General features: G+C 42.5%; 1 protein-coding gene across 3 annotated transcripts; it reads left to right on the top strand.

Moving 5' to 3' along the window:
• Positions 1 to 37: 37 nt before the first annotated feature.
• On the top strand, positions 38 to 22,709 carry CEP57 (centrosomal protein 57). Of its 3 annotated transcripts, XM_058043807.1 has the most exons (11): positions 38 to 144; positions 5,288 to 5,444; positions 8,406 to 8,585; positions 8,899 to 9,022; positions 9,970 to 10,084; positions 15,263 to 15,340; positions 16,479 to 16,583; positions 16,741 to 16,818; positions 17,170 to 17,411; positions 20,822 to 20,966; positions 22,344 to 22,709. In XM_058043807.1, the coding sequence occupies exons 1-11, from the start codon at positions 103 to 105 to the stop codon at positions 22,578 to 22,580; spliced, it is 1,503 nt and encodes a 500-aa protein (XP_057899790.1). In that variant the 5' UTR covers positions 38 to 102; the 3' UTR covers positions 22,581 to 22,709. The 3 variants fall into 3 exon arrangements, with proteins under 3 accessions (XP_057899790.1, XP_057899798.1, XP_057899807.1); XM_058043815.1 differs by lacking the exon at positions 15,263 to 15,340 and having other exon boundaries at positions 8,899 to 9,020; positions 9,968 to 10,084; XM_058043824.1 differs by lacking the exons at positions 38 to 144; positions 5,288 to 5,444 and adding an exon at positions 6,011 to 6,053 and having other exon boundaries at positions 8,899 to 9,020; positions 9,968 to 10,084.
• Positions 22,710 to 23,456: the final 747 nt, after the last annotated feature.

Here is a 23,456-nt window from a genome sequence, read left to right as displayed (position 1 = left end):
TCCTCCCTTCTCATTGGCAGGCTGGGATAGCAGTCAAGCGAGCCAGCGAGCCGCCGCGCGAGTGCCGAGCCTTAAAGTGACATGGGCTGAGCGGGCTCCCTTATGGCCGACATGGCGGCAGCTGGGAGCGGCTATCCGCTCACGGTGAGGCTCGCAGGGCGTCCCCGCGGTGAGGAGCTGCACGGGCGGGCAGCTTGTGAGATCCGAGGGGTAGCGGCCGGGCAGTGCGGGGCCGGCGGCTTGCGTGCCGGGAGCTGTGCAGGCTGTAGAAGCTGGGTTGTCTGTTAGATGATGTGCATATATATGCGTGTGTGTGTATCTACACGTGTAGATATCCCATGTCTACACGTGTAGATACGCACACATACACGCACGTATATATGCACATCATAGATATAGGTGTTTATATCTGTGTGTGTACGTATCTGTGTGTGTATATGTATTTATTTATATGTATGTTTACGTATGTACGTATGTGTATATTCATGTGTGTATACGCATGTGTATGTGTGTGTGTGTATATCTATATATGTGCGTGTAAACCTATGATGCATTCACACGTGTTTTCTGAAGCGACGGAAAAAAAAGGTGCTCTGCTATTGTGTATCTTGCTGTCCCCGTACCGGTGTCTGGAGATGGTGTTTGTAAGGAATGGGAATGAAATGCTGCATTTGGCTTGTTCCCGGGTCTAGTCCGTGCCGTGCTGGGCCAGCCCGGAGCTCCCGGGGCAGAGCCGGCGGTGCCTGGAAGCGCTGCCTTAAGCCGAGCTTTAGCAGTAGTCGATGCCTGTGCCCTTGGGCGAGTGCGGAGCGCCTGGCGGGCCGGGACAGGTCAGCACGCACATTCCCGCCGGGAAGCGGGATTCCCGGCCCGCGTTGCTCCCGGGAGGGCGCTGGGAGTGGAGGAGCCCCGGACACGTGGCTCGGCTGGCGGCACGGGGTGAGAGCCTGGGCTGGGCTCGTGGAGTGCTCCCTGTGCCCTCCAGGCTGGCACCTCAAACAGGTCCCAGTTGGGGTTCGTGTTTGAAGTTTTGGCATGATGTTTGCAGCTTTCTGGAATAAGGGGTGTTTTAGTTGCTTTTTGTTGTTTTGGCTTTTTTTTGCATGAGAAACGGTGTCTTAGGCGTGCTTTGGAGGAGCAGAGATGGGGAAAGGGCTGCACTGGGATGGGCTGCAGGGAGTACGAGGTCACTCTTGGGGGATTCATGGTTTGGGGTCTCACTGGCTGGGTGGTGAGCACCCATCGTGGGGCTCTCTTTTGTGTCTCCTGCCCTGCAGTGTGCTCCCATACTTACACCTGGGCCAGCAAGGGGAATTTGAGAACCCTTATTTCTACTTTTGTTTCTAGCATGCCTGGAAAACTATGTCAGAAGACTCGTTTTAGTCTTCAGGAGGTAAATGTAGGCTACTTAATCAATTTAGTTAGCAAAAAAACCCCAAACTTTTTGGGATAAAAGTTGCCCACTGTAGACTTTCTCTATGTATTCAAAAAAAGAAACAAAAAACTCTAACTTAATACTTTTCTAAACTTTCAAAGTAGTTGCTTTTAATATGTCTGGCACTCTATGGCAGACATTTTTTTCCTCCCCATTTGGTGTAATTGCTTAACTAAGTTAACTTTTTTTTATGGGATGATATTGAAATGTAAAATGCTCCTGAATCAGCCTGTATCAGGGAGGCACAGCCAGCACTTAATTTGGCCTGTGGGTGATAGGGGCTGTCCTTCCTTCCCCACTTTCCTAGTACTGCAGTAAGGAGGGAGGGTGTGCTGCCAATTGAGACTGTCCCTCCAAAATGACTATGAAAGTTTGAATAACTGGGTACTCAGATGTTCTATAATCACTACATTCAGTATCTCATTATTTTGGGATATTTTTTCTTGTTCCCTATGTAATTTTCCTGGCTTTTTTTTTTAACCATGTGCAAAGACAAATGTGTGTCACGTAAAGCATTGCCAGGTATTAATCGCTTTTTTCCTCTTTATTTTTTGGTTGTGAGCACCCAGATGAGAACTTGCAGTAGCACCCATTCTAATTTAATCCCTTTTTAAAAAACTTTCTGTATGAGTTTGTGTCTTTTTTCCCCCCTCCCACTGTGTTTAGCCTTTGAGAGCTTCGGGAGGTCCCTGTGTTGGTGATGTGTTATCTCTGGTTTGTGTTTTCCATATTCCCTTCTTTCTGCGTGAGTAGGCAGCTGATATGCAGTGGTGGAAGCAGTGAGTTTTGGAAGGCAGTGTTCTCTGACCTGTGCAGATAAAACGCACTCAGCTTGCTGTTATGTAACAGGGTGCACTTGGCCCCTTGTGGGACTGTTAAGCTTCTTCATTTACTACTCTGAGGCTTTAGTGGGGATTACAGAAGACTGAGGAGTGCCCTGAAAGAGAGGAGATGTAGTTAGCAGACATGACCTAGCTGAGATTCAGAACAAATATATAGAGTTTCCTGATTTTTTTTTTTTATTTTTCACAATTTTCCTGGGCATCCGAGCATGATATTCCCTGTGAGACCTTCCAAGAGCAGCAACAATTAAATGATTTTTAATGACTTGAGAGATAGGGCAGAAGAGCAGAGAATTTTGAGCTTTGTGAAGGGAAATTCCTTGATGCTGTTTCATAAACTTTTCCAAAGTATTCAGTCAAATTATTTAAAGTTGCTATTTATGAAACTGAATATAAGCCACTCTTTTGCTTAAAAATAGGTAAGAAAAATATATGTGGTAGCAAATTATTATTTAGACTGAAAAAAGAATGATTACCTATGTAATAGATCGTATTCCACCACAAATTTTCTCAGTAGCTATTTGAAGCGGATATCTGTACTGACTACACTAATCAAATTATTATTACAAGTTGCTATTACTGACTGTTCAAATTAGTGCCTATTGCCTGCATCCAGGTGGAATTTAGAAGACATGTAATAGACAAAAACCTCAATTTGCTTTGCTTTGTGTGACTTTGGTGCTCCAGGGCTTTGAGTACACCAGGTTTTTCTTTCAGCTAGTCTGCTGTTGGCTAGAAAAATGTTACTAATGGCAGCAAAACCAAACAGGAGAATTTCCTTTACTTTGGTGGTTTTATGCAGTTACATTTAATTCTCAGACAAGAGTTTACCTGTAAAGACATAAAAGATGATAGTGACATGTAGAAGGGTTGTGATGCTGTCAGCCCCACTTTGGCTTCAGGCTGATTCCCTTTTTGTTTTGTCTGTTTGATGGGGCACCTTTGGTTTGAATCAGTAGCAGACAGGATATTGATATTTGAATCCGTAGTTGCTGTTTGGGTTGCTGAGGCTTTTGTTCCTGCTGTTCCTGTGCTGCCTGCTGCACAAGTGCTGTGTTTTGCTTGGTTCATTTTTATTCCATCATTTGGTCTTGGTATCCTGTGCTCATCAATGCCATATCCTGTAATGCTGATGGCATTTTTGATGTTAGCACCTAACAGGCTTTTGATCAGATGGATTCATGTGCTCTGCTTAGACTTGTGAGGCTGCTGAGTGTGAAACAGTGTGTTTATGCAAAAAACACCGTTAAAAATAGTTTAATCAAAATATTCTTAATTAGGGGTTAGTGTTTCAATTCGCTTTCTATGGTAGAAAATGCATGTGCAAATGCAGTTATTTTGAGAAAAGCCATTATGTTGTGTGGGAAAATGTATAAACACAAACTGCAAAGCAGTCATACAACTGTGCTTAGAAACACCAATTGATACACTCAGAGTAGTTAGGATCCTAATTTTCCTGCTCACAATGAATCACTGTGTTTATAAGAGGAAATCAGCTGTGTATGGGCTTTAAACAGCTTTAAATTTTGCTTTATTTTCCCCCGTATTTGGCTCCTTGTAATGCATTTGTGTAATTTGCTAGAGATACCTAATACTTTCTGTATTTTAATTTTGGTCATGATATTCTCCTAGTGATTGGTATGCAAAAGCATAAAAACACCCTGCCAAGATCTGCAATTGCTCCTTTTACTTATGAACAGGGAAGCTGTGGGAGCTTTATATCTGCCTGCAGCCCACCTCTCTTAGGTGCTTTCCAATTCTATCACTGAAATGTTTAGTGATGGGTGCAGTTGAGAGAAGTTAAAAATAAGGATTTTGTTTAATTTGTACATACAGATTATAAGACTTAGGCCAGGTAGACAGTTTTTGAGTTAAAACCCTAAACATGTAATTCTGCCATGTCTCCTCTATTTAGAAGGGCATCTTGCTAGCTAGGTTTTCCTTTCAGGTCATTGCAACATCCAGAGCACAGCAGGTGTTTGCAAAATTGGTGCAGACTGCTGGGAAATCCGTGATCTCTATAACCACATTTTTCAGAACAGTCTGAAGCTGATTTAAGAGTCCATCACTGCTAAGAGGCAGGAGTTCTTTCCTGGCTGTGATCTCCTGGTTTTCCACTGCTGATACCGCTAATCAGCTGTAGCATAAAGTCATCTGGATGTGTCTTGTGAAGTTCCACCTGCTAATGGAAAGATAAGGAGAATGAGTAGAAAGCAGTGGAGTTGGAAGGATTGGGACTCTGAGCTCACCTTCCCAGCTGCAGAGTGTCCTGTGCCCCATGTGCAGTGAGCCCTTGTTTCACATCAGGGGTGCAGGACCACAGTCCTGGGTGTGCCTTATCAGGTTGGGCCACCTTAGTGCAGTATCTTGTGCAGTAAATGGAACCAGTAATTAAGAAGGTGGTTGTTTTCCAACTGATTGTGTGTTGCCTTCTTCTAATATGTAGGAGACAGTACAAGTAAATGGGGAAAAAAAAGGGTAAATCAGAAACTAGTATGGTAAAGACATTCTTCTGTTTGATACTGTTTTTAGTGGAGGGGAGTTGCATGTAAAATGACACATCCTTAGTCTATAAAGAAGGAAGTACAGCTTTTGAGATATGAGTCTCCTGTAGGAGTCCTTCTACACATCATCTGGTAGAATCTTACTTGTCACCCTGATTTTTTAAGATTTTCTAAGCCTTCTGATGTTTACATTCTTGTAATGGACTTTCTCACACGCTTTCTGTATATAACTTATTGTTTTGCATTCTTTTATAGAGGAGGAGAAATTTGATGGACTGTTGATTTGTCCAGTGTCGTTGGAGAGGTGGCACTTTCACCCTCCACTGTCACTTTTGGAAATCTATAAATGTTGAAGTCAGAAAAATAAAGGTCCCTTTTTACCTTGGAAAGAGCAGCAAGTTTGTGTCGTGTTGTTTCATATCCTATAGTGACGCTTACTTTTCTTTATTTTTGTTGTCGTGACAAAGAAACAAATGTGCTGAATAACAGCTTTATTTTGCTTTCAGGATGATCTGCGTAACACTCAGAGCTCTACATCAGCCACAGATGGACTCTCCTCAGCTTCATTTATAGAATATCCAAAGCACAAGCCATTTATTAATTCAGATCTGCAGCGTTCCTCACAGAAACCAGTAGTTCCATATCCTGAAAGCCACAGCAGAGGTAATAGTTCAGCAAAGTTGTTTTCCTACATGTTTCCAAATCGTGGTAGAATACTGTATGTCTTCCACACCTATGAAGGTTGCAGTCTTTTTATGCTTTTATCAATTCCCAGTGATGTCCAGGTCACCTGTTTTGTAGGTCCTTGGCACTTCTCTTTCCAAAGAGCACCTGATGATAAAGGTCATCTTACAAATGGAGAAATACTCTCCTCTTTGGTAGTAGAGATTTGTAAAATTGTCTGTCAGTACAAACTCATGAACTACTCAGGTCTTTTGTCCCTTCTTCAGTCTTTCTCTCCTTCAACTTTTCCTCTCCTGTGTTCCTAGCTGAGTTAGAAATAAGGGGATTTCAGTCCCCAGAATGGCTTGGAGAAAAGGAAGAGGTTTAGGAACCTGTTAAAGTTGGAAGGCTTGTCATGGATGAAGGAGGTGTTGTATTTATCTTTTCAGTGAAGACTTAAAGGATACAGAGAAGGCTTCAGCAAAGTGCTGAACTGGTGCTCACAACACCAAAAATGGAGGCAATTTTACTCCCATTTATTCTTCTTATTTCTTGGCCATTCCTTCTCTCTCCTTTCCATGCTGGACATGAACAATACAACTATTCTTGGTTAGTTTTCTGTTTTAGTGAATTAGCTTGTCATGTAGTGAGACTTACTGCAGAGCTGCCTTGGGGTACATGCAGGGTGCACCATGAGGAGTTGGGAGACAGAGCAGGACTGATCCTTTGAAGAGCTGTTTGGCTCAGGGTCATTGCAGAAATGCTTCCTGTAAGACTGGAGTGTATGGAGGATAAAACTATGAACTGCTTGATATTTTTTCCTTATGGAGACAAGTGAGAAATGCTTAGGATGAATCTTAATATTACCCAAAACGAAGTAAAAAATCAGGATGATAGCCTCAAGTGTCTGCTCCAAAACACAATTCATGTCTGAGTTACTAAAGACTTGTGTGTTAATGACCTTAAAGATGAAATCTCAGTTCTTGCAGCACTATTTAAAATGCAGAGTGTACTCTCAAGGCCATCGGTTTTGAGAGTGCTGTTGACACAAAACTAAAACAATCTTTACAGATGAAAAATTGGATGTGCAGGAAAGAGCTTCCTTATGAATTACTGATGCAGGTGTATTTTTGTAGAGTGTGCTGTATGTTGCATTAGCAATAAAGTTTTGACTTCCAAGTTTTCACTCGGCAATTTTTTTTCTAACAGTGACTCTGCCTACTCTGAAATAAGGATGGGTGGTGGAAGACAATCTGATAAATTATATCCTGTTTTAGAAACTAGCAAATTTTTTATTTCCAAAAAATGCTTAAATGAAGTGCAAGTGAATGTGGGTATGTACTGAAAATTTAATCCCAACACATGGATGATCCAGTATGTTTCTCTTTTTGTATAGCTTTTAAAAATGCAGAAATGTTCTGTGGTGTATATTTTAGTAAATTTAAGGATGTGGGAATTAATTTCAAGTGGCAAAATTGATTGGTTGTTCTTGAGGGTCCTCATTGCTCTTTCCATTCCCCATATTAAATAAGTCTTATTGAAAAATCCTGAAATTGAGTATAGTAAATTCTGTTTATGTTGGGTTTAATGTCTTTGTGTTGTATATGTGTGTCAGCATGCACAGTTGGCTTTAATACTCCAATGTGATTGAATAATAATTGCTCTGTTGGATTTCACCTTCATCTCTTCACTGCTTGAGTTGCTTCATTGCTGCGTTTTGCTAGTCATTATTGTGTATATACTGAGATTTAAATGTAGCTTTTAACAATAATAGTAACAAACCTGTTCATTGTTTCATCTATGCCCATTTCAAGTGAATCCAAGGAACAGTAAATACAGAAGAGGGTGCAATTGGTGATTCTGATATTGCAAATTGGGCCAAATTATCAATAACTTCCCCTTAACTGTGACTGCTCCTGCTACTTATGTACTTAACAGGCTTGCATTGATGTGATACTCTCGTGTGCTGTTAACTCACTTCAAGATTTGATAATATTTTTAATTTTTTTTTGTGTTATCTGATGGATAAACCAATATGCAGTCCCAACTCTTTAAGTGCTCAAGCATGCTATATTACAGGTACATTCTTTCTCTGGAGTGGATTTAAGCACAAAAGAGTAGGCTAATGTGACCTTGCAGATTAGTCTGCTATTTGAGCTGTGTGTACAGATGTTATGTTTAACTTCAGCAGCACTGTACAGGGGAAAGGGCTTATGGTTATGGGTCCCTTCATGGAATTAAACAGCCAGCTAAGAGACAGGTAATACGTCAGATTACCAGCAGATGGTCTAATTGCAAGGTGATGCGTGTTCTGTTATAGCTGCTTTTCTTTTTGTGGTGAAGAGTATAGAAAGGCTTTGTTTACTGACTGCTAAAGCTGGGAGTGCAGCAGAAAGGCAAAATGCTTCAGCACTAAAGAGATGTATGTTTGTAGATGGAGGAGGGGAACACAAAAACCAGAAGAATTAAAAGAGAAGTCTGCTTATTTATAAGCACTTTTATAGCTCTTCTGATTGTTAACCTTTATAGTGCTGTGTGGCCATTCATGGGAACACTGTTTGTGTATTTGTTATGGTAGAAATAATATTAATATGGAGAGTTGCTGCTGTTTTCACTATCTAATTGAGACTTTTCACTTCCTTTTGATAAAGGGTCAGAGGATACTCTGTTTGTTCTCAGTTGACACATTTATATGCCTTGTTCTGGGAAATAGTTGTATCTTTCCTAAATGTGTCAGGTGAAGGATGTGCACTAATGGCATCTATTTGTTTGAGACTAGCTTTAGAATCAGTTATGGTTTAAAGGGAAATAGGTCCTAATTCCTGGAAGGACTCTTGGATGCTGCTAAGGAACACTCTGACCTTCTTACGTAACATGCTTTTATAATAACTTTTCAAGTTTAATGTTGTATTGAAGTGATGATTTAATGGTATCTAACAAAAGGTACTTGTTCAATTGCAGCAATATTTTCTGCTCTGAGGAATCTCCAGGAAAAAATTCATCAACTGGAGTTGGAGCGGTTTGAGGCAGAGGAGAATGTAAAACACCTCAGCAGGGAAACAGCAAACTTTAAAAAAATGCTGAGTGAACAAATGCAGCACAAAGAACGGGACAAGACTGAAGTGTCAAAGAAAAATCAAGGTTGTTTGCAAAGCGTGTATAGATACTATAGAACATTGATGTGGATTAAGCTTTATTCCTATAAACGCATAAACTAATTTTAATTTACTTTGTTCAGCATCTTTTAATGGGGTGACTTGGGGAGTTACAAAGAGAATTCTAAGGCATTCTTAATTTTAGGGGTTTTTATACAAAAGTTCATTCAGCATAATATGTAAGTTTCTTAGATGGTCCTTTTCTTGTTTGTTTTGAAACTGTCCTGGAAACAACAACAAAAAAAATCCCAGAAACAAGCAATGCATGATTTCTACTTTCTGCCTTCTGTTATCTTCAGAACTGACTTCTCAGCTGGCAGCTGCTGAGTCTCGATGCAGACTTCTAGAGAAACAGCTGGACTACATGAGACATATGATCCAGCATGCAGAAAATGAGAAGTCGCATCTCTTGGAGAAACAGGTGTGTTCCCAAAATATCTCAGTTAAATCATAAAAGTCAATTAGTTATGTCACGATTTTTCATAGTTACTGTAATTTTTATACCTTTAAGCGTGGGTGTCTACTTCAGCTGGCCTTCATATTCTTAGGTATGGAGAGCTTCCCTACTTAAATTTCCCAGTCTTCTCATGACCCTGGTATTTTCTTTGTGCACCTGTTTGTAAGGCCGTAGCAGGCTCTGGCATTAATATGAATTGTTTGCTTCTGCATGATTGGCTCACTGCAGTGGCTCATCCTTATCCTCCAGTTATATACCTGTGTGCCACTGGGAAACAACCTCCCTTTTGTGTTTACAGTCTTCAGGCCTTTGGGGATTGTCTTTACTAGCACTGCTCTTGTTAAACTGGGCCTTAAGTACTGATTCTGTAGTAGAATAGAATGTAATGTAAAATAGAATGTAATAATAGAATGTAGAAATAGCAGTAAAATTTCTATTTCCCATCATCACCCAATTATTCCCAATCATCAGTGATGATGATTTTGCCTATATCTAAAATGAACTTGAATTTTGTTATATAGGCATATGGGTCAACTGGAGCTGTCTGCTCACTGGTCTCTGTGGCTATTCTATTTCAGTCTGGTAAATAGAAGGCAAAAAAACCCAAGAGAGTTATTTCTAATTTCTGCATAATTTTTTTTTAATATTTTGAGCTGGGAGGAAGGAGAGACTGCAGAATCCTCTCTCAGTGTGGTTAAATGTCTGGCTTCCCAACATTGGTGGACCAGTGGTGCAGTTTTTTCCCTGATTGTCCCACCATCTAAAGTTGCACGGAGGAATTAGTAGTTCCTTTGGACTGTTTATGGATCTCCTTAGTGCTCCAGACACAAAGATGTTACACAGATGCTTGCTATAGATGGTCTTGTTTTCTTGTGCTTATAATTGTTTTTCTTTTCACTTCTCCATTGGAGAGCTCCTTGGCGAGAGATCGGCTTCTTGACCAATCGCATGTTCAGTCGAAATTGGAAAAGCTGGATATGCTGGAAAAGGAGTACAACAGACTAACTGCAATGCAGTCCACAGCAGAGGTCTGGCATTTGTCTTGGATACTGTATCATATTTATCTTGTTTGTTGTAATCTGTACTTCATAGCTTATGGCAATAGCAGAGCTGAGCAATACTTAGTGCTTTAGAGTAAGACAGCAACTAAACTTTGTTTTAAACTGATGGGTTGTGGAAACTTGAAGTTATTGCTGCAAGTGTACATGTCCAGGTAGGCTTTGGGGCACTACATTGCAAGAGTTGGATTTTAATTATGCCTTAACAGTCTTTTGGTGTTCCTCTTTTGTACTTAGTTGATGCCTAGGCGTTGTAAGATTGCAGCCATTCCTAAGATCTTGACTTGCTTTCCATGCTACTGAATGCTAGTAGTTATTTTCTGTTATTATTGAGATTCACCCTGACTTGTATGAATTTTATGGGATTTTTTCCTCTTAGCCCTCCTTCTTAAGAAACACAATTATTACTAGTTATTTTGTGTGCAGACTGCTGTGCTCTCATGTTGCAAGGCCTCTAGCACTGGGTGACTCCCTGTGGGTTTGAGTCAGTCTGCCTTCTCAGGGCTCTGTTTGAATCAGTAGCTTCTGCAAACTCTATGTGACTGTGTTTGGTCATATTCTGTTGTGGTGGGTTCACCCTTGAAGTTTTATAATTTTTCTAATTTTATGGTGAGAAATAAAACTCAGTCTCACCATGGGCTGCAGGGGAATCTCTGCTCTGGCACCTGGAGTACCTTATCCCCCTCCCTTGTTGACCTTAGGGTCTGCAAGGCTTCTGCTTTCAAACATTCTCACTCCTTGCTTCTGGCAGCAGTTCCCCACAGGTTTTTTCCCCCTCCCTGTCTGTAGGGAGGTGCTACTGTCATTGATGTTGGGCTCAGCATTGGCCAGTGGTGGGTCTGTCTTGGAGCCAGCTGGCATTGGCTCTGTTGGCATTGGGAGGTTTCTGGCAGCTCCTCAGAGAAGCCATCCCTGTAGCCCCATAGCTACCACACAAACCCCATACATCTCTGTGCACTGTCTGTGGTGCTGGCCTCTGATGCTCATCCACATACCTCTCTCTGCTGCTCTAAGAGAGACCACAAGTCTCCCAAGCCTGGAAACTACTGAGGGCTTAACCAGGGAGAGGCTTCCTTCTGCAGATTTCTCCCCTGTTCCCCCAAAAAGGGCCAGATACCCCACGATCAGATTGTAATATCGAGGATGGCAGTTCTGGATTCTGTCAAAATCACAGGCTTCCCACTTTGTACACCAGCCCTTACCTCAGGTGGTGAAATAGATGGTGTTTCTCCAGAAGTACATAAGATGATGTTTGGTAGTAAATCTTTATCTGCTTGGCTTGCTGCAGGAAATTTAGATGCTGCAACTCTTGTTGGAAGTCCCTGAGCCAAAGCAGCTGCAACAGGCTTTTTAAGGTCTTGACACCCTGTTGCAGTGAGCTGCAGTTTTAGAGTACAAGTGGTTGCATTGTTTACTTAGGCCAAACACTTGTAAAGAAAAATAGGAGTCTCCTGGGTCTTGTACTCTGAAAGTAGGAGTGATTTCCTCCAGGACTGGAGTTGAAATAACATGTTCAGCAGCTGGCATGCCCTCTGAAAGGCTTTTACCAAGTTTTGACTGGTAGTAGCTGAAGTTTGGTGATACTGGGTTGCTTGTCTTTTTGCGCTTGGGTAGCGAAAATAATTTCAACCTTATGATTCTTTTTGTGTTCTTTTCTGGATCAAACCAGAGGTCTTTGATTCTTTATCTTTAGGAATTAGTAGCTGCCACAATTAAATATGTTTTAGAGGATTTGAATGTTAAATTCACACAATTTTGAAGCAATTCCAGGGCCTAAAATAAATGTGGATTAAGCTGTGATGTGAATTCATTTTTCTTGTCATCATTATGTAGTTATGAGCCATTTTCTGGTTGTCAGGTCTCTGTGGTTATAAGCTGTGTTTGTATGTGAGCATCTATGTGATAGGTATTAGCTGAATATCTTCAAAGAGTGCCTGCACTCTCTACTCAGAAGTGTTGCATCTGTTCCCTCTTTGATCTTTCCTCTAGTTGTGGCAAGATTGTAGGAACATTTTCAAGTTGAATTTGAAGCAAGAAATAAGAGAGACTGTTTCATACATGGTGTGCTGAAATGGATGGAAAGTGGTGAGGTGATGGCTCATGAGTGAGCAGAGATGTAGCCTGCCTCTGTTCAGACAGTGCCAGAGCACAGGTTGTGTGGGGGTCTTACTGAGAGCATTTAATCTCTCCAGAGAACTACTGGCCCTATAAGTATTGTCTTCAAGTAATTTGCTAATGTCAGTAGTGGCCGTGAAAAAGAAATCACAGAATCACAGAATTTTCAAGACTGGAAGAGACCTATAAGATCATCTAGTCCAGCCGATGTTCTAACTGTTCAACTAGATCATGGCAGCAAATGCCACATCCAGTCTTTTTTTAAATTCTTCAAGGGATGATGCCTCCACCACCTCACTGGGTAAATGATTCCAGTTTCTGACCACTCTTTCTGTGAAGTATTTCCTTCTTACTTCTAACTTACATCTACCTTGACGCAACTTGAGACTGTGTCCTCTTGTTCTATCCGTTGTCGTCCGGAGAAAGAGGCCGACCCCCAGCTCACCACAGCCACCCTTCAGGAAGTTGTAGAGAGTGATGAGGTCACCCCTGAGTCTCCTTTTCTCCAGGCTGAACAACCCCAGCTCCCTCAGTCATTCTTCATATGGCTTGTGTTCCAAGCCCTTTATTAGTTTCGTTGCTCTCCTCTGGACACGCTCAAGCAACTCAACGTCCCTCCTAAAGTGAGGGGCCCAGAACTGGATGCAATACTCCAAGTGAGGCCTCACCAGTGCCGAGTACAGGGGAAGAATGACCTCTCTGTTCCTGCTGGCCACTCCATTTCTGATACTGGCCAGGATGGCATTGGCCCTCTTGGCTACCTGGGCACACTGATGGCTCATATTCAATCGACTGTCAACCAGCACCCCCAGGTCCCTTTCCACCTGGGCACTATCCAGCCACTCCATCCCCAGCTTGTATCGGTACAGGGGCTTATGTGGAGTACTTACCCTGGAAATGCTTTTGAGGCCTCTTTAGTTCAACTGTAGTCCTGCAGTGCACTCTCTGGACAGTTGACTGAGAAGATCTGAACGTGTCTGTGTCTGGAGATAGAGTAAGAAATGTGGCTGTTCCCTAAAAGTGCAGTATGGGCTGTGGTCTTGTTTATGGCCAGAATTTGAATGTGTGTGTGGAGTTTATAGTAATTGATCTTAAAGCTGACAGTGAGATTAAAACCACACTCCCCCAATTCTGTGGATTGGGCAAAATACTGGAACAGATTGTCTGCAGAGGTTGCAGATGCCCTGTTCCTGGAAACATTCAAGATGATTTTGGAGAAGGCTCTCAACCACCTGGTTTAGTGGAGAGGTCCCTTTCAACCTAAACCACCCTGTGATTCTGGGATTCTCTGGGTAGGTGGTTGCATGAAATTCATTTTCTGTTAGAAAACAGGTCAAAAATAGACATTGGAATATTTTATTTCTATTTTGTCAGTAAAGCTTTTTGCAGTGACTCCTGGTGCTTGAGTGGATGTTCAGGCAGCCCAGTGCTGACCTGCAGCCTGCTTGCTGCCCCTCGCAGTGCTGTCTTACATGATGGGCAGCACTGCTGGGCAGGGGCTGTTTGCTTGGCTCTGTGGCCTCTCTCGTAGTGACAGTCCAGTAATCTGCACAATACTTTCTGCTATAAACAAGAAAACAATATTTAGGGAATCTAAATATTTAATATTTAGATATATAAGTTGGATATATAATTTCTAACAGGATTTGTCACAGATGATACAGTAAGATACATTCTTGCTGTGTAGTTTGAGCTGCACCCTGCAGCTGAACAGATAGCTGAGGGAACATTCATTTCAGAATAAAAGCCTTGGCCCAGCTTCATGTCAATCTTTAGTTTAAACAGAATGTTTTCCTTAGTATTTTCATACTAAAAATTCTGTCAGACTTAAAAGGTTAATAAAAGGGCTTTGAGACTGACCACATAGATACACATTGGCACAAAGAGTTGTGCCAGTAACTGTGAAGGGCAGAAGATAATTTTAAGTTACCTGGAATACCTTTGTTTTGAATGAAAAAAATTCATCAGAATGATTCTTTCATTCAAAAGAAAAAGCTGGTTCCTGTATATAGTGCCTTTGTCCTCAATGTTTATCCAGGCTTTTGCCTTTTAACACCTTTGTATAACAGCTCATTACATTATTCTTGCAGTTAATGCTTAAGTAAAGCAGAACTGAAATATTTAGTACCTCTATGTAGTGGGTTTATAAACAAACAAGTGTGCAAACACAGCTGTCACTCTGTATAACATGCTTTTCTGCCTCAAGTTTGATTAGTGGCTCTGTGAATTATCAGTCTTTGGGGGAAGAGAAGGGAAATTGTTTTGGAGACTGGAGCTCTGGGTTATTTTTTCACTGCTGTATAAAGCCAGAAAGTTATTTGATAACTTTCACATTGGGAATTTCAGTGTATCTTGTTTAAACAATGTTTTCATCTTGTTGGAGGTTTACAAAGAGATGTGTGCTTTCCCTGTTAACCTTTTCCTTTGAAAAAGAGTTTCAAAAGTGGTCTTTTAAGTTTTTGTGATTAAAAGATGAAATTACTTCAGTTTTATTTAAAGGTATCTCAGGGGCATCATACAACCTTTCCTCCTTTATTAGGAAGGTGGCTAGATGTTCAAAAATACTTTTCTTGTAAGAGTGTAAGTTACAGATTTTAGCAAAAATACCATTAGTGGTCTAAATAAAGCAAGTCTTCTGTTGCCTTATAATGACATGTCTTTGTTAGCTCTTTTGTAGTGCAGAATCTTGGAGGATCATGTACACAAAGCAACATACTGTCTAGGGTGTTTTTACAATTGAAGAGAAAGGGCCTTGTGTATTGCTGTGTGTGTTTGGCTGTGACCTGAGTTCAGATACCCATTGTGAAAGTAAGAATAGCAAGATCAATTTAAATGATAAGCATAAGCTTTTGACTGCTGTATTTATGCCTGTACAGGCAAAGCATCAGCAGTCATTCTAATGCTCAAGTCTCCATTTATCCTTAAGTTGTAAGATGAACTCACGGTTTTGTGCAAGCTCAATATTGTAGGCTTCAGGAAGGAAAAATAATGGTTTCATTAGTAACACTATTATTTTGATTTAACTTTGACTAGAAAAAAATGAAAGAGCTGGAACAGAAGCTTTATGAGGAAGAACATGCAAGGAAGCTTGTTCAGGAAAAAGCAGCTGAGGTAACCAACAGGAAATTTCTTTTGTACTGGTATGCACTGTAATTAGCTCTTTTCCTTTTTATCAACTTTCTAGCTAAGCTTACTGAAAGTGCCCCCCATATGCCTCACAGAGTTGTGAATCCTGGTTTCAGTCTTTTTTTTCCTTCTTTTTTTGTTTTTCCTTCTGCCGGAGGTACTAAATGTTCTGAAGTTTTCCGAGCTTTTTGGAAACCTATCACCACATGTGCACTGCAACTTTGACATCTTTGCTAAAAGTTGGAGAGGAGGAGTAGAAATTCAGACTAATCCATAATTGAGTATGCATGGCAACCTTTTAAAATATTAAAGTCAACAAATGGGCCCCCTTGTTCATAATTGTAATTAAAATGCTGTACGGGAAAGCAAAAAAGAGGCAACATACTCTTGATTATGAGCCCTTAAGGATGCTGAGTGGTCTTCTAACTTGAAAGTATTGTATTTATTAAGCATTCATTGTGTGCTGGAGAATTATGGAGGTAATGTGTCAGGCTCTAACATTTACCTTGGCTTATCATAAGTCTGGTGTGATGGGAAAAGGGGTACCTCAAATTAATAATGGAAAATTGTGTTGTGAATGCTTCTTCAGGGCACGATTTCTAAAGCCATGCAGTATCTGCCTCTTGAACAGCAAAGTGTGTTAGGATTCTCAGTGTGGACAGGAAGTTCTAACCTTAACTCTTTCAACAGCTGGTTTGGTGGTTAGTTTGTTTATTTTGGTGTTGTTTGTTTGTTTGTAGGTTTTTTTACTGTCATATTTAATAGAACAGAAGGAATAGTTGCCTAGTAACTATGTCATGGGATCAATTGATCACGGTTGGGTGGCTTGAGCTCCCCAATTCCTTGCCAAGTGTAAAGCACAGCTGATGTTTTGGCACTTGTCTGCATGGGACTAATGGACTAAGGCTAATTCTCTAATTTACTAGAATTACTGATGAGTAGTGCTAACAGAGGAAGTATTTAATGTTTAAGTTGGCCTTTGACTGCAAAAATACCCTAAAAATTTGCAGCCCTTGGTTCTGGAAAGCCTATGTTTTAAAAATTCTTGCGGTGCTCTGCTTGCACTGTCTCTGATTATTTATTAATATATTTTCAGTAACTCCCCTTATTCCCTCAATTTTAGCTTCAGACAGGCCTGGAAACCAACAGACTACTGATTCAAGCAGCATCACCACTGCTTTCTCCAAAAGTAAGACAACCCAGGAAAAAAGCTAAGCAGCCAGAGAAGGTAAGATATGGGGAAGAGAAGGGCAATTACTGAGGAGTTAAATAAGGTTGTGTGCATGTGATCAGGGAGCTGATTGCCTCTTTTACTACAAAGTAAAGGGAAAGTGTTTTGGCTGTATTATAATTTTTGCTAAATACTTTCTCTTCTTTCTTTCCAGAAATGCTTTGTCAGACATTCCACTGTGCAGCCCCATTACAGGTTGTGTCTGAATGATGTACCCTTTGTGGCTGGGAAGGTGAGCTGGTTAATTCCAAAGCTTAGAGCCCAGTAGGTGCAGCTCCTTAAGGGACTTTGGGTTGGTGCACTTCTGACACCCAGTGGTCAGATCACTTAATTTTCTTTGACACTTTTCATACAGATTGTCTTTGAAAGACTTGTTGGATATTGACAACTAGCTGAGCTGGTATTACCAAAAATAGGCCTGCACTATGCTGCTTGACAAGATGTTCTTGTTACTGCATATTAATTCAAACAAAAATTACATTCTTGTCAGCAAAACAAAAGTGGCACTGCTTTTGAATGCTCTCCAGTATTATCAAGTTGTTGATAATCCTATCTAAAAGAAATCTCTTTCTTTTCCTTTCAGTCCACCAGTCCCAGTCATTCGGTTTGTGCCAATGTGCAGCACGTGCTGCACCTGATGAAACATCACAACAAAGCTTTGTGTAACAGACATGTGGTGAACGATCCTCCAGCCAAACCCACCAGCTCTGGTCATCCTGCCTGCAAAAGCAGAAGGCCATCCCCGACAATGGACTCGTCCTCGTCTCAGGAAGAGCTCTCAGAAGTGTTGATGACTTTACAAGATGAATTTGGACAGATGAGTTTGTGAGTGTGGCATATTTTCTTCTGCAGATTATGAATGCCAATGTTTCATATTTTTGCCTTGTTGCTTTGAACTTGGAAGGTTTTGCCTGAGAAAGTTCTTAGTTTAGGAAATCTCTGGAATGTAATCTTTGTTTTGCTGGCTGCAGAGGCTGTCAGTTGTCCTTGCAGTTAGAGTCTCTGCTACACAGTTTGAACACCAGCCCTGTGCTTATGTGCAGCAGTATTGATGTCAGAAGAGGTGAGGGACAAGTGTGCTCACAGCCCCAGTGCAGTGGACTGTTGTGGTGTGGAGCCAGCCAGCACAGGACCCTGCTGCCACTCACAGCCCCCACACCCAGCCTTCCCCTGTGTTGGGATGGGCAGAATTCACCCTTTACACTGTACCAGTTACATCCTGCCCAAGCCCCACACTTTCCAGTATGTCCCAGATAACCACCATCACCTTTCCAGCCTTTTGATGTAGGTACACACAGATACCATTCTGTAGTCATGGACTATCCCTTTACTAGTCCACTGAGTTAATGTAGGCCATGACTTTGGACTCAGCTGTCATAGCAGTCTTTCAGGGCAGGAAAAGGTTGTGGGTGGGTAGCTAATGGCTGAAGTGACTTGGGAGTGCTGGTGGGTGAGACACTGGACACGGCCCAGCCGTGGGCACTCCCAGCCCAGAAAACCACACGTGTCCTGGGCTGCATCCAAAGCCCCGTGGGCAGCAGGGCCAGGGAGGGGATTCTGCCCCTCTGCTCTGCTCAGACCCCACCTGCAGGGCTGGGTCCAGCTCTGGGGAACCCCCTACCCAAGAAGGATGTGGGCCTGCTTGAGTGAGTCCAGAGGAGGCCAGCAAAGACAATCAGAAGGCACCATTCCTTTGAAGACAGGCTGAGAGCTGGGCTTGTTCAGCCTGGAGAAGAGAAGGCTCCAGAGAGACCTCACTGGGGGCCTTTCAGGGCTCAGAGGATGCTACAAGAGAGCTGGAGAGAGGGATTTTTACTAGGGTGTACAGTGTTTGCCTGAGGGGTAATGGCTTCAAACTGAAAGGGGGCAGATCTAGATTAGATATTAGGAAGAAATTCTTTACTGTGAGGATGGTGAGGCACTGGAACAGGTTGTCCAGGGAAGGTGTAGATTCTCATTCTTGGAAACATAAAGGTCAGGTTGGATGGGGCTCTGGGTAACCTGTTCTAGTTGAAAATGGCCCTGTCTATGCTAGGGAGTTTGGAACTCAATGATTTTTAAGGTCCCTTCCAACCCAAATCATTTTATCACCTCTTGTTCTTTGACCTTCAGCAGCACCACATCAGAAGGGTTCTCTTGAGAGACAAGGCAGGGTACACAGATGCTTCATTTCCTTTGTCTCCAAGACAGCTATGTGGAGAGCTCACCCTTTTGAGTCCTTAAAATGGCCAAGACAGTCTCTGCCAAGGGTGCACAGAGCCTCTGGGCCAGTTACAGTGGGGTGCTTCTGCCAGTCATTTTGTCAGGCTGGTTTCAGCCTCCAAGACCATCAGCTGTTGGGATGCCCCTGTCACTCCAGAAATACAAGTGGGTTCTGCCCCTGTACAGCTTGATGGCATTAGGGTGCACTGCACCAGGGTCTGCTAAAGCCTTGTGCTCCTGTGGGGTTGATGTGCCCAGGCCATCTGAGCCACACAGCCCAGTAACCTGGTTGTCCCTCTCCTGCACCTTGCTGGAGACAGGGCTCCTCTAGTACTGGTCATAGCATTCTCCATTTCCTGTAAAAAAGAATTAGAATTCCTTTCCATAGGATCAGGAATAATATCAGCCCTGCCACTCTGTCTGGGGAGCTGCCCACTGAAGACTTAAGCAGCAACTTCCCTGGAAGAATTCCTGTTTGTGCTTGTTTTTTGCCTGCAATTCACATACCTGTGCCTCTAGGGTTGAGGCACAGGTTTTCCATCCCCCTTGATGTTCTCCCTATGGTCCCAGAGGAGAAACTCGGGATTCCCTGTGGTGTGTACCCTCACTATCCTGTCTTTAGTGCACAAGGAAGCTTTCTCTGCTGTGGTTTGACCAGCAACTCAGTCCCATGAGCTGCTCACTCACTGCCCCCAGACACAAATCCTGCCCTGATTTGCACCCCCTTCAGCACCATGCTGATCCTAGCACTGGGACTACGCTGGTTTGAGCTGGGGCGGGATATTGCGGGTTCTCCAAGGCTGCTGTAATAGCCCGGAGCAGCAGGGAAGGTGTGGGACCGGCTCTCCCCTGCCCTTGGCTGCCGAGCCGGGAAGGAGCGAGGTGTAGTTACACGGATTCCCCAGGAGATGGCTCCCGTTCCCGGGCAATGTCATGGCCAGGGATGCCTGGCACCCTGAACCAGCATTGCTACCTGCCACCACTAAACCAATACAACGGTGCCTACAAAAGATTTGTCTTCACACACTCTGGTCAGACCTGCCATTCACCCCTCATGGGCCATGTTGGGTGCCAGAAAATACTGTCTTGGTTTAACCCTGGCTGGTGGCTAAGCACCATGCAGCTGCTTTCCTGCCCTCTGCTCTGGTGGGATGGGGAGGGAAATTAGGAAAAGGAAAAACCCATGGACTGAAACAAGGACAGGTTAGTAACTGAAATAGAGTAAAATGTAATGAAAAAGGGAGAGAGATAAAATCGAAGGTAAAAAATCACGTGATGCACGGTACAATTGTTCACCACCTGCTGATGGATGCTCATCCCCAGCAGCAATTGTCCCCTCGTGGCTAACTCCCCCTGGTTTATAATACTGGGCATGATGTTCTGTGGTATGGAATCACCCTTTGGCCAGTTTGAATCAGCTATCCCAGGTATCTCCCTGTCTCAGCTTGTGCCCCTGCTCCCTAGCATAGCAGGAGACACTGAAAAGCCCTTGGCTTAGGGTAAGTACTGCTGAGCAACAATGAAAACATCAGCGTTATCAACATTATTTTTGTACTGAATCCAAAATGCAGCAATGTAACAGCTACTAAAAATGAAAACTCTATCCTAGCCAAAAGCAGGATCTGGACAAATAGTCCATTAGAGGATAGCTTTGCTGGGTGTTTTGCTTGTCCTGGTTAACAGAACGTGAATTGTTACTATACTGCACAGCTGCAGTAGGCACAAATACACAAAATATTAACTGAGTGAGTGCTGAGATCAAGCTCTCAAATGGTTGTGTGGTCATTTTGAATATGCATCTTATAGTTGGAAGCTACTTAAGTTATCAGTGTTGCAGCGGCCTGTCACTACAATGTGCTACTGTAATAATGCTGCAAACCAGCAAAACTGTTCTTACTGGTTTGTTATGGTGTGCTGAACATGTCTGGCTGCTGGTGCTATGGTTTCCTGGAAGTGTTGTTTCTGAACCGGGTACACGATAGAGAAGCCAGTGGAAACTGATGCAAGCTTGTTCTGTCTGAATTGTGTGCTAGTGATCACCAGCAGCTGTCAAAGCTCATCCTGGAGGCCCCAAATGCTGCAGTGAGGGAAGAGCTGGAGAAGGAGCTGGATGCACTAGTGGAAAGGATGGAAGCAAAGGCAGACCAAATCAGCAAAGTTCGGAAGCATCGTTTGCAGGTGAGTTTCTTTTGCCTGTGATCATACTTATGTAGAGTTGCTGACTTAAGTAGGGGTTTTTTATGTTATATCCTAATCTAGCAGCAGTTGCATAAAGCAGAAATAACTAGAGTTAATTCTACCTTTGATGTCCCAAAGTTAGTCTGCATACCTCCATCCATCCCAGTATTTTTGCAGAAACATCCTTTCTGTCACCCTTGTGCACACTCTTCACTGTCCTGGACAGGGCTTTTGCATCTGTTCCCACATTGCATTTTACACTGCTCTTGTCTCTTGAACATTGCTGAACAGTTTTCCTTTACTTGGACTAAATTACCTATTTATATTTGGATTTGCATCTTTTAAGACTCAAAATACCTGTTTTGCCTATTTTATAACTTTCAGAATGTTTTGGATTGTGTAGCCTTTTCATTCAAAGCTATAAAACATACTGATTCCCTGTTTTCTTTTGTCTTCATTAATTTTAGTGGATTTCTTCCAAAGAGCTTAACCCCATGTATTTAATCTGGTTCAGTTCATACAAACCACGATTCACCTTCACGTGATGTAACTTATACACAAAACACGTGCTGAGACCTGACATCCAGAATGGACCTGTGAAATGCTTGCTGTTAAAAGCATTACTCACTTTTGATATCCTATGATCTTCAGAGGAACTGCTGCAGAGAAGCAGATGTGCTGTAGTTCACAGCAGTAATGATGCTGCATGTGCTGTTGGCAAAAGTTTTAGGAGCTGGGGTTAAGGAAAATTGTTGCATGCTGTCAGCTAGAAGAAGAGAGCATGACCACCTGCAGAGAGGGAGCTACAGAAGCCACCTGTGTTGTGGTTTGGGTGTATGAATGTGCCTGAACCTCAGACTGTCCAGTTCCCCTTTCAGTCTTTGCTGGGGAGTACTGAGACTGACTCACATGCTGTGATGTTACAGAGCTGTGTGTGGGCACCACCTTTTCACCCCAGCAGAGCTCTGGTCTTCTTTCAAACCCACATCTCTGACAGTGACTAGCTATTACAATTACTAGTATGTATGTATAAAGCTCTTGCTTTCTTTTCTGATTACTGGATGGTAACAGTGATAAATCAGCTTTCTTCATCTGCATCTTTTTATGTTACATTCCTGATAGCAATATTCCCCCATAATGAACATGTCAATTTTTAGAGAGGAGGTATATCACTGTAAGCTAAACACAGCTCTAAAGATGCAAATATAACAGTGCTTTGTAAGTAAAGTAAAGTATTTATTGTTCAGTGGGACTTGGAAACAACCATTTGCTTACCTGGGTGAGATATGTGATGGGATATTTCAGCTGATTGGAAGAATTGCTGAACATAAAACTGAAGATCACTTCTCAATGTTTTTCTTTGGGTTTCTCTTTCAGCTAGAGAGACTTAAGAGAGAATGCAAGCCCAGAAAGACTTGTGCTAAACAAATAAAAGACAGCAGGTTCCCAGTCAGTGAGGTTAAAGTAACAACTACAGTAACCGCGAAAGGAAAGAATGCAGGTCCCATCAAAGCGAAGCCTGGAGAAAAGAGTCGGAAAAATCTTCAGTTGCTGAGAGACATGCAGACCATACAGACTTCTCTACAGAAAGATGATGTCAGCTGGGACTACTGACTCTTCTGCAGGAGATGTTCCTGAAGCATCCTGGCCAAACTTACATTCTGCCTTTCCTGCTGTGTGGAAGAGACTACTGTATGCTAAGCACACTTTTGAAATATAGGCTTACAGGCTCTTGGCTCTCCATCCCTGCATTTGATTGTATATATTGTGGTCTAGTTTAAATCACATTCTATTTTCAAGGTACATGGCCAGTGAATCTTAACAGTAGGGTTCCCCCAGTTCCCTGTGTTATGGTTCCAGCAGTCCTTCTGTTTTGTTCCAGCACACCAAGCACTGCACATGTACGTGGTTTGGGGTGTGTGTGATGTGCCAATGCCATTTGCTGCTGTTGATCTGGGAGGCCTCTCAGGATGCATCTTGTGTGAAAGCAGTGCTGCAGTCCTGGGTGTAGAGGGCTTTTGTCAGTTCTGTTCTGTGTGCAGCTGCAATGGCTCCATCTCTGGGAGTGTCTGAGGGAGAACAGGTACACCCCTTCACATGTGTTCTGTGTGGCTCTCTTCAAAAGGCATCCCTGGTTCTTGATCTGCTGCATTGCATTAGCATCAGTGGGGGTGGATGTTTGAGTGCTTAGAAAAGGAGCAAAGTAGGTTATGAATTACATTGCTTAATGATCAAGTGAAAATTTTTCTACAGAAATCCTGCCTTAGGAAAATGCTGTAGGGTAGAGGGCAATACCCTGTCTCTAGCTGACAGCTTTGGGTGGTAGAGGAGTGAGAGAAACCACACAGGTGTTTTAAACTGCAAGTGCCTCAATCGTGCCATTTGGTCCTGGCATCTTGCTTTTAACTTAAGTATGTGCTTTGATGAGCTATCAACTTTGGTAGTAGTGCAATGAAGTTTGTGCTCTGACTTGCACAGCTGATTAAATGT

This window comes from Melospiza georgiana, chromosome 2 (genome assembly GCF_028018845.1).
Source record: "Melospiza georgiana isolate bMelGeo1 chromosome 2, bMelGeo1.pri, whole genome shotgun sequence".
NCBI lineage: Eukaryota > Metazoa > Chordata > Aves > Passeriformes > Passerellidae > Melospiza > Melospiza georgiana.
Note: the sequence above shows the minus strand (reverse complement) of the source record. Positions and strands in the feature narration are given on the sequence as shown.

Coding starts and splice junctions, on each gene's coding strand:
- CEP57 (XM_058043807.1), top strand. CDS start 103: ATGGCCGACATGGCGGCAGCTGGGAGCGGCTATCCGCTCACG. Junction 8,586..8,898: donor AGTGTCAAAGAAAAATCAAG/GTTGTTTGCAAA, acceptor TGTTATCTTCAG/AACTGACTTCTCAGCTGGCA. Junction 15,341..16,478: donor TTCAGGAAAAAGCAGCTGAG/GTAACCAACAGG, acceptor CCTCAATTTTAG/CTTCAGACAGGCCTGGAAAC.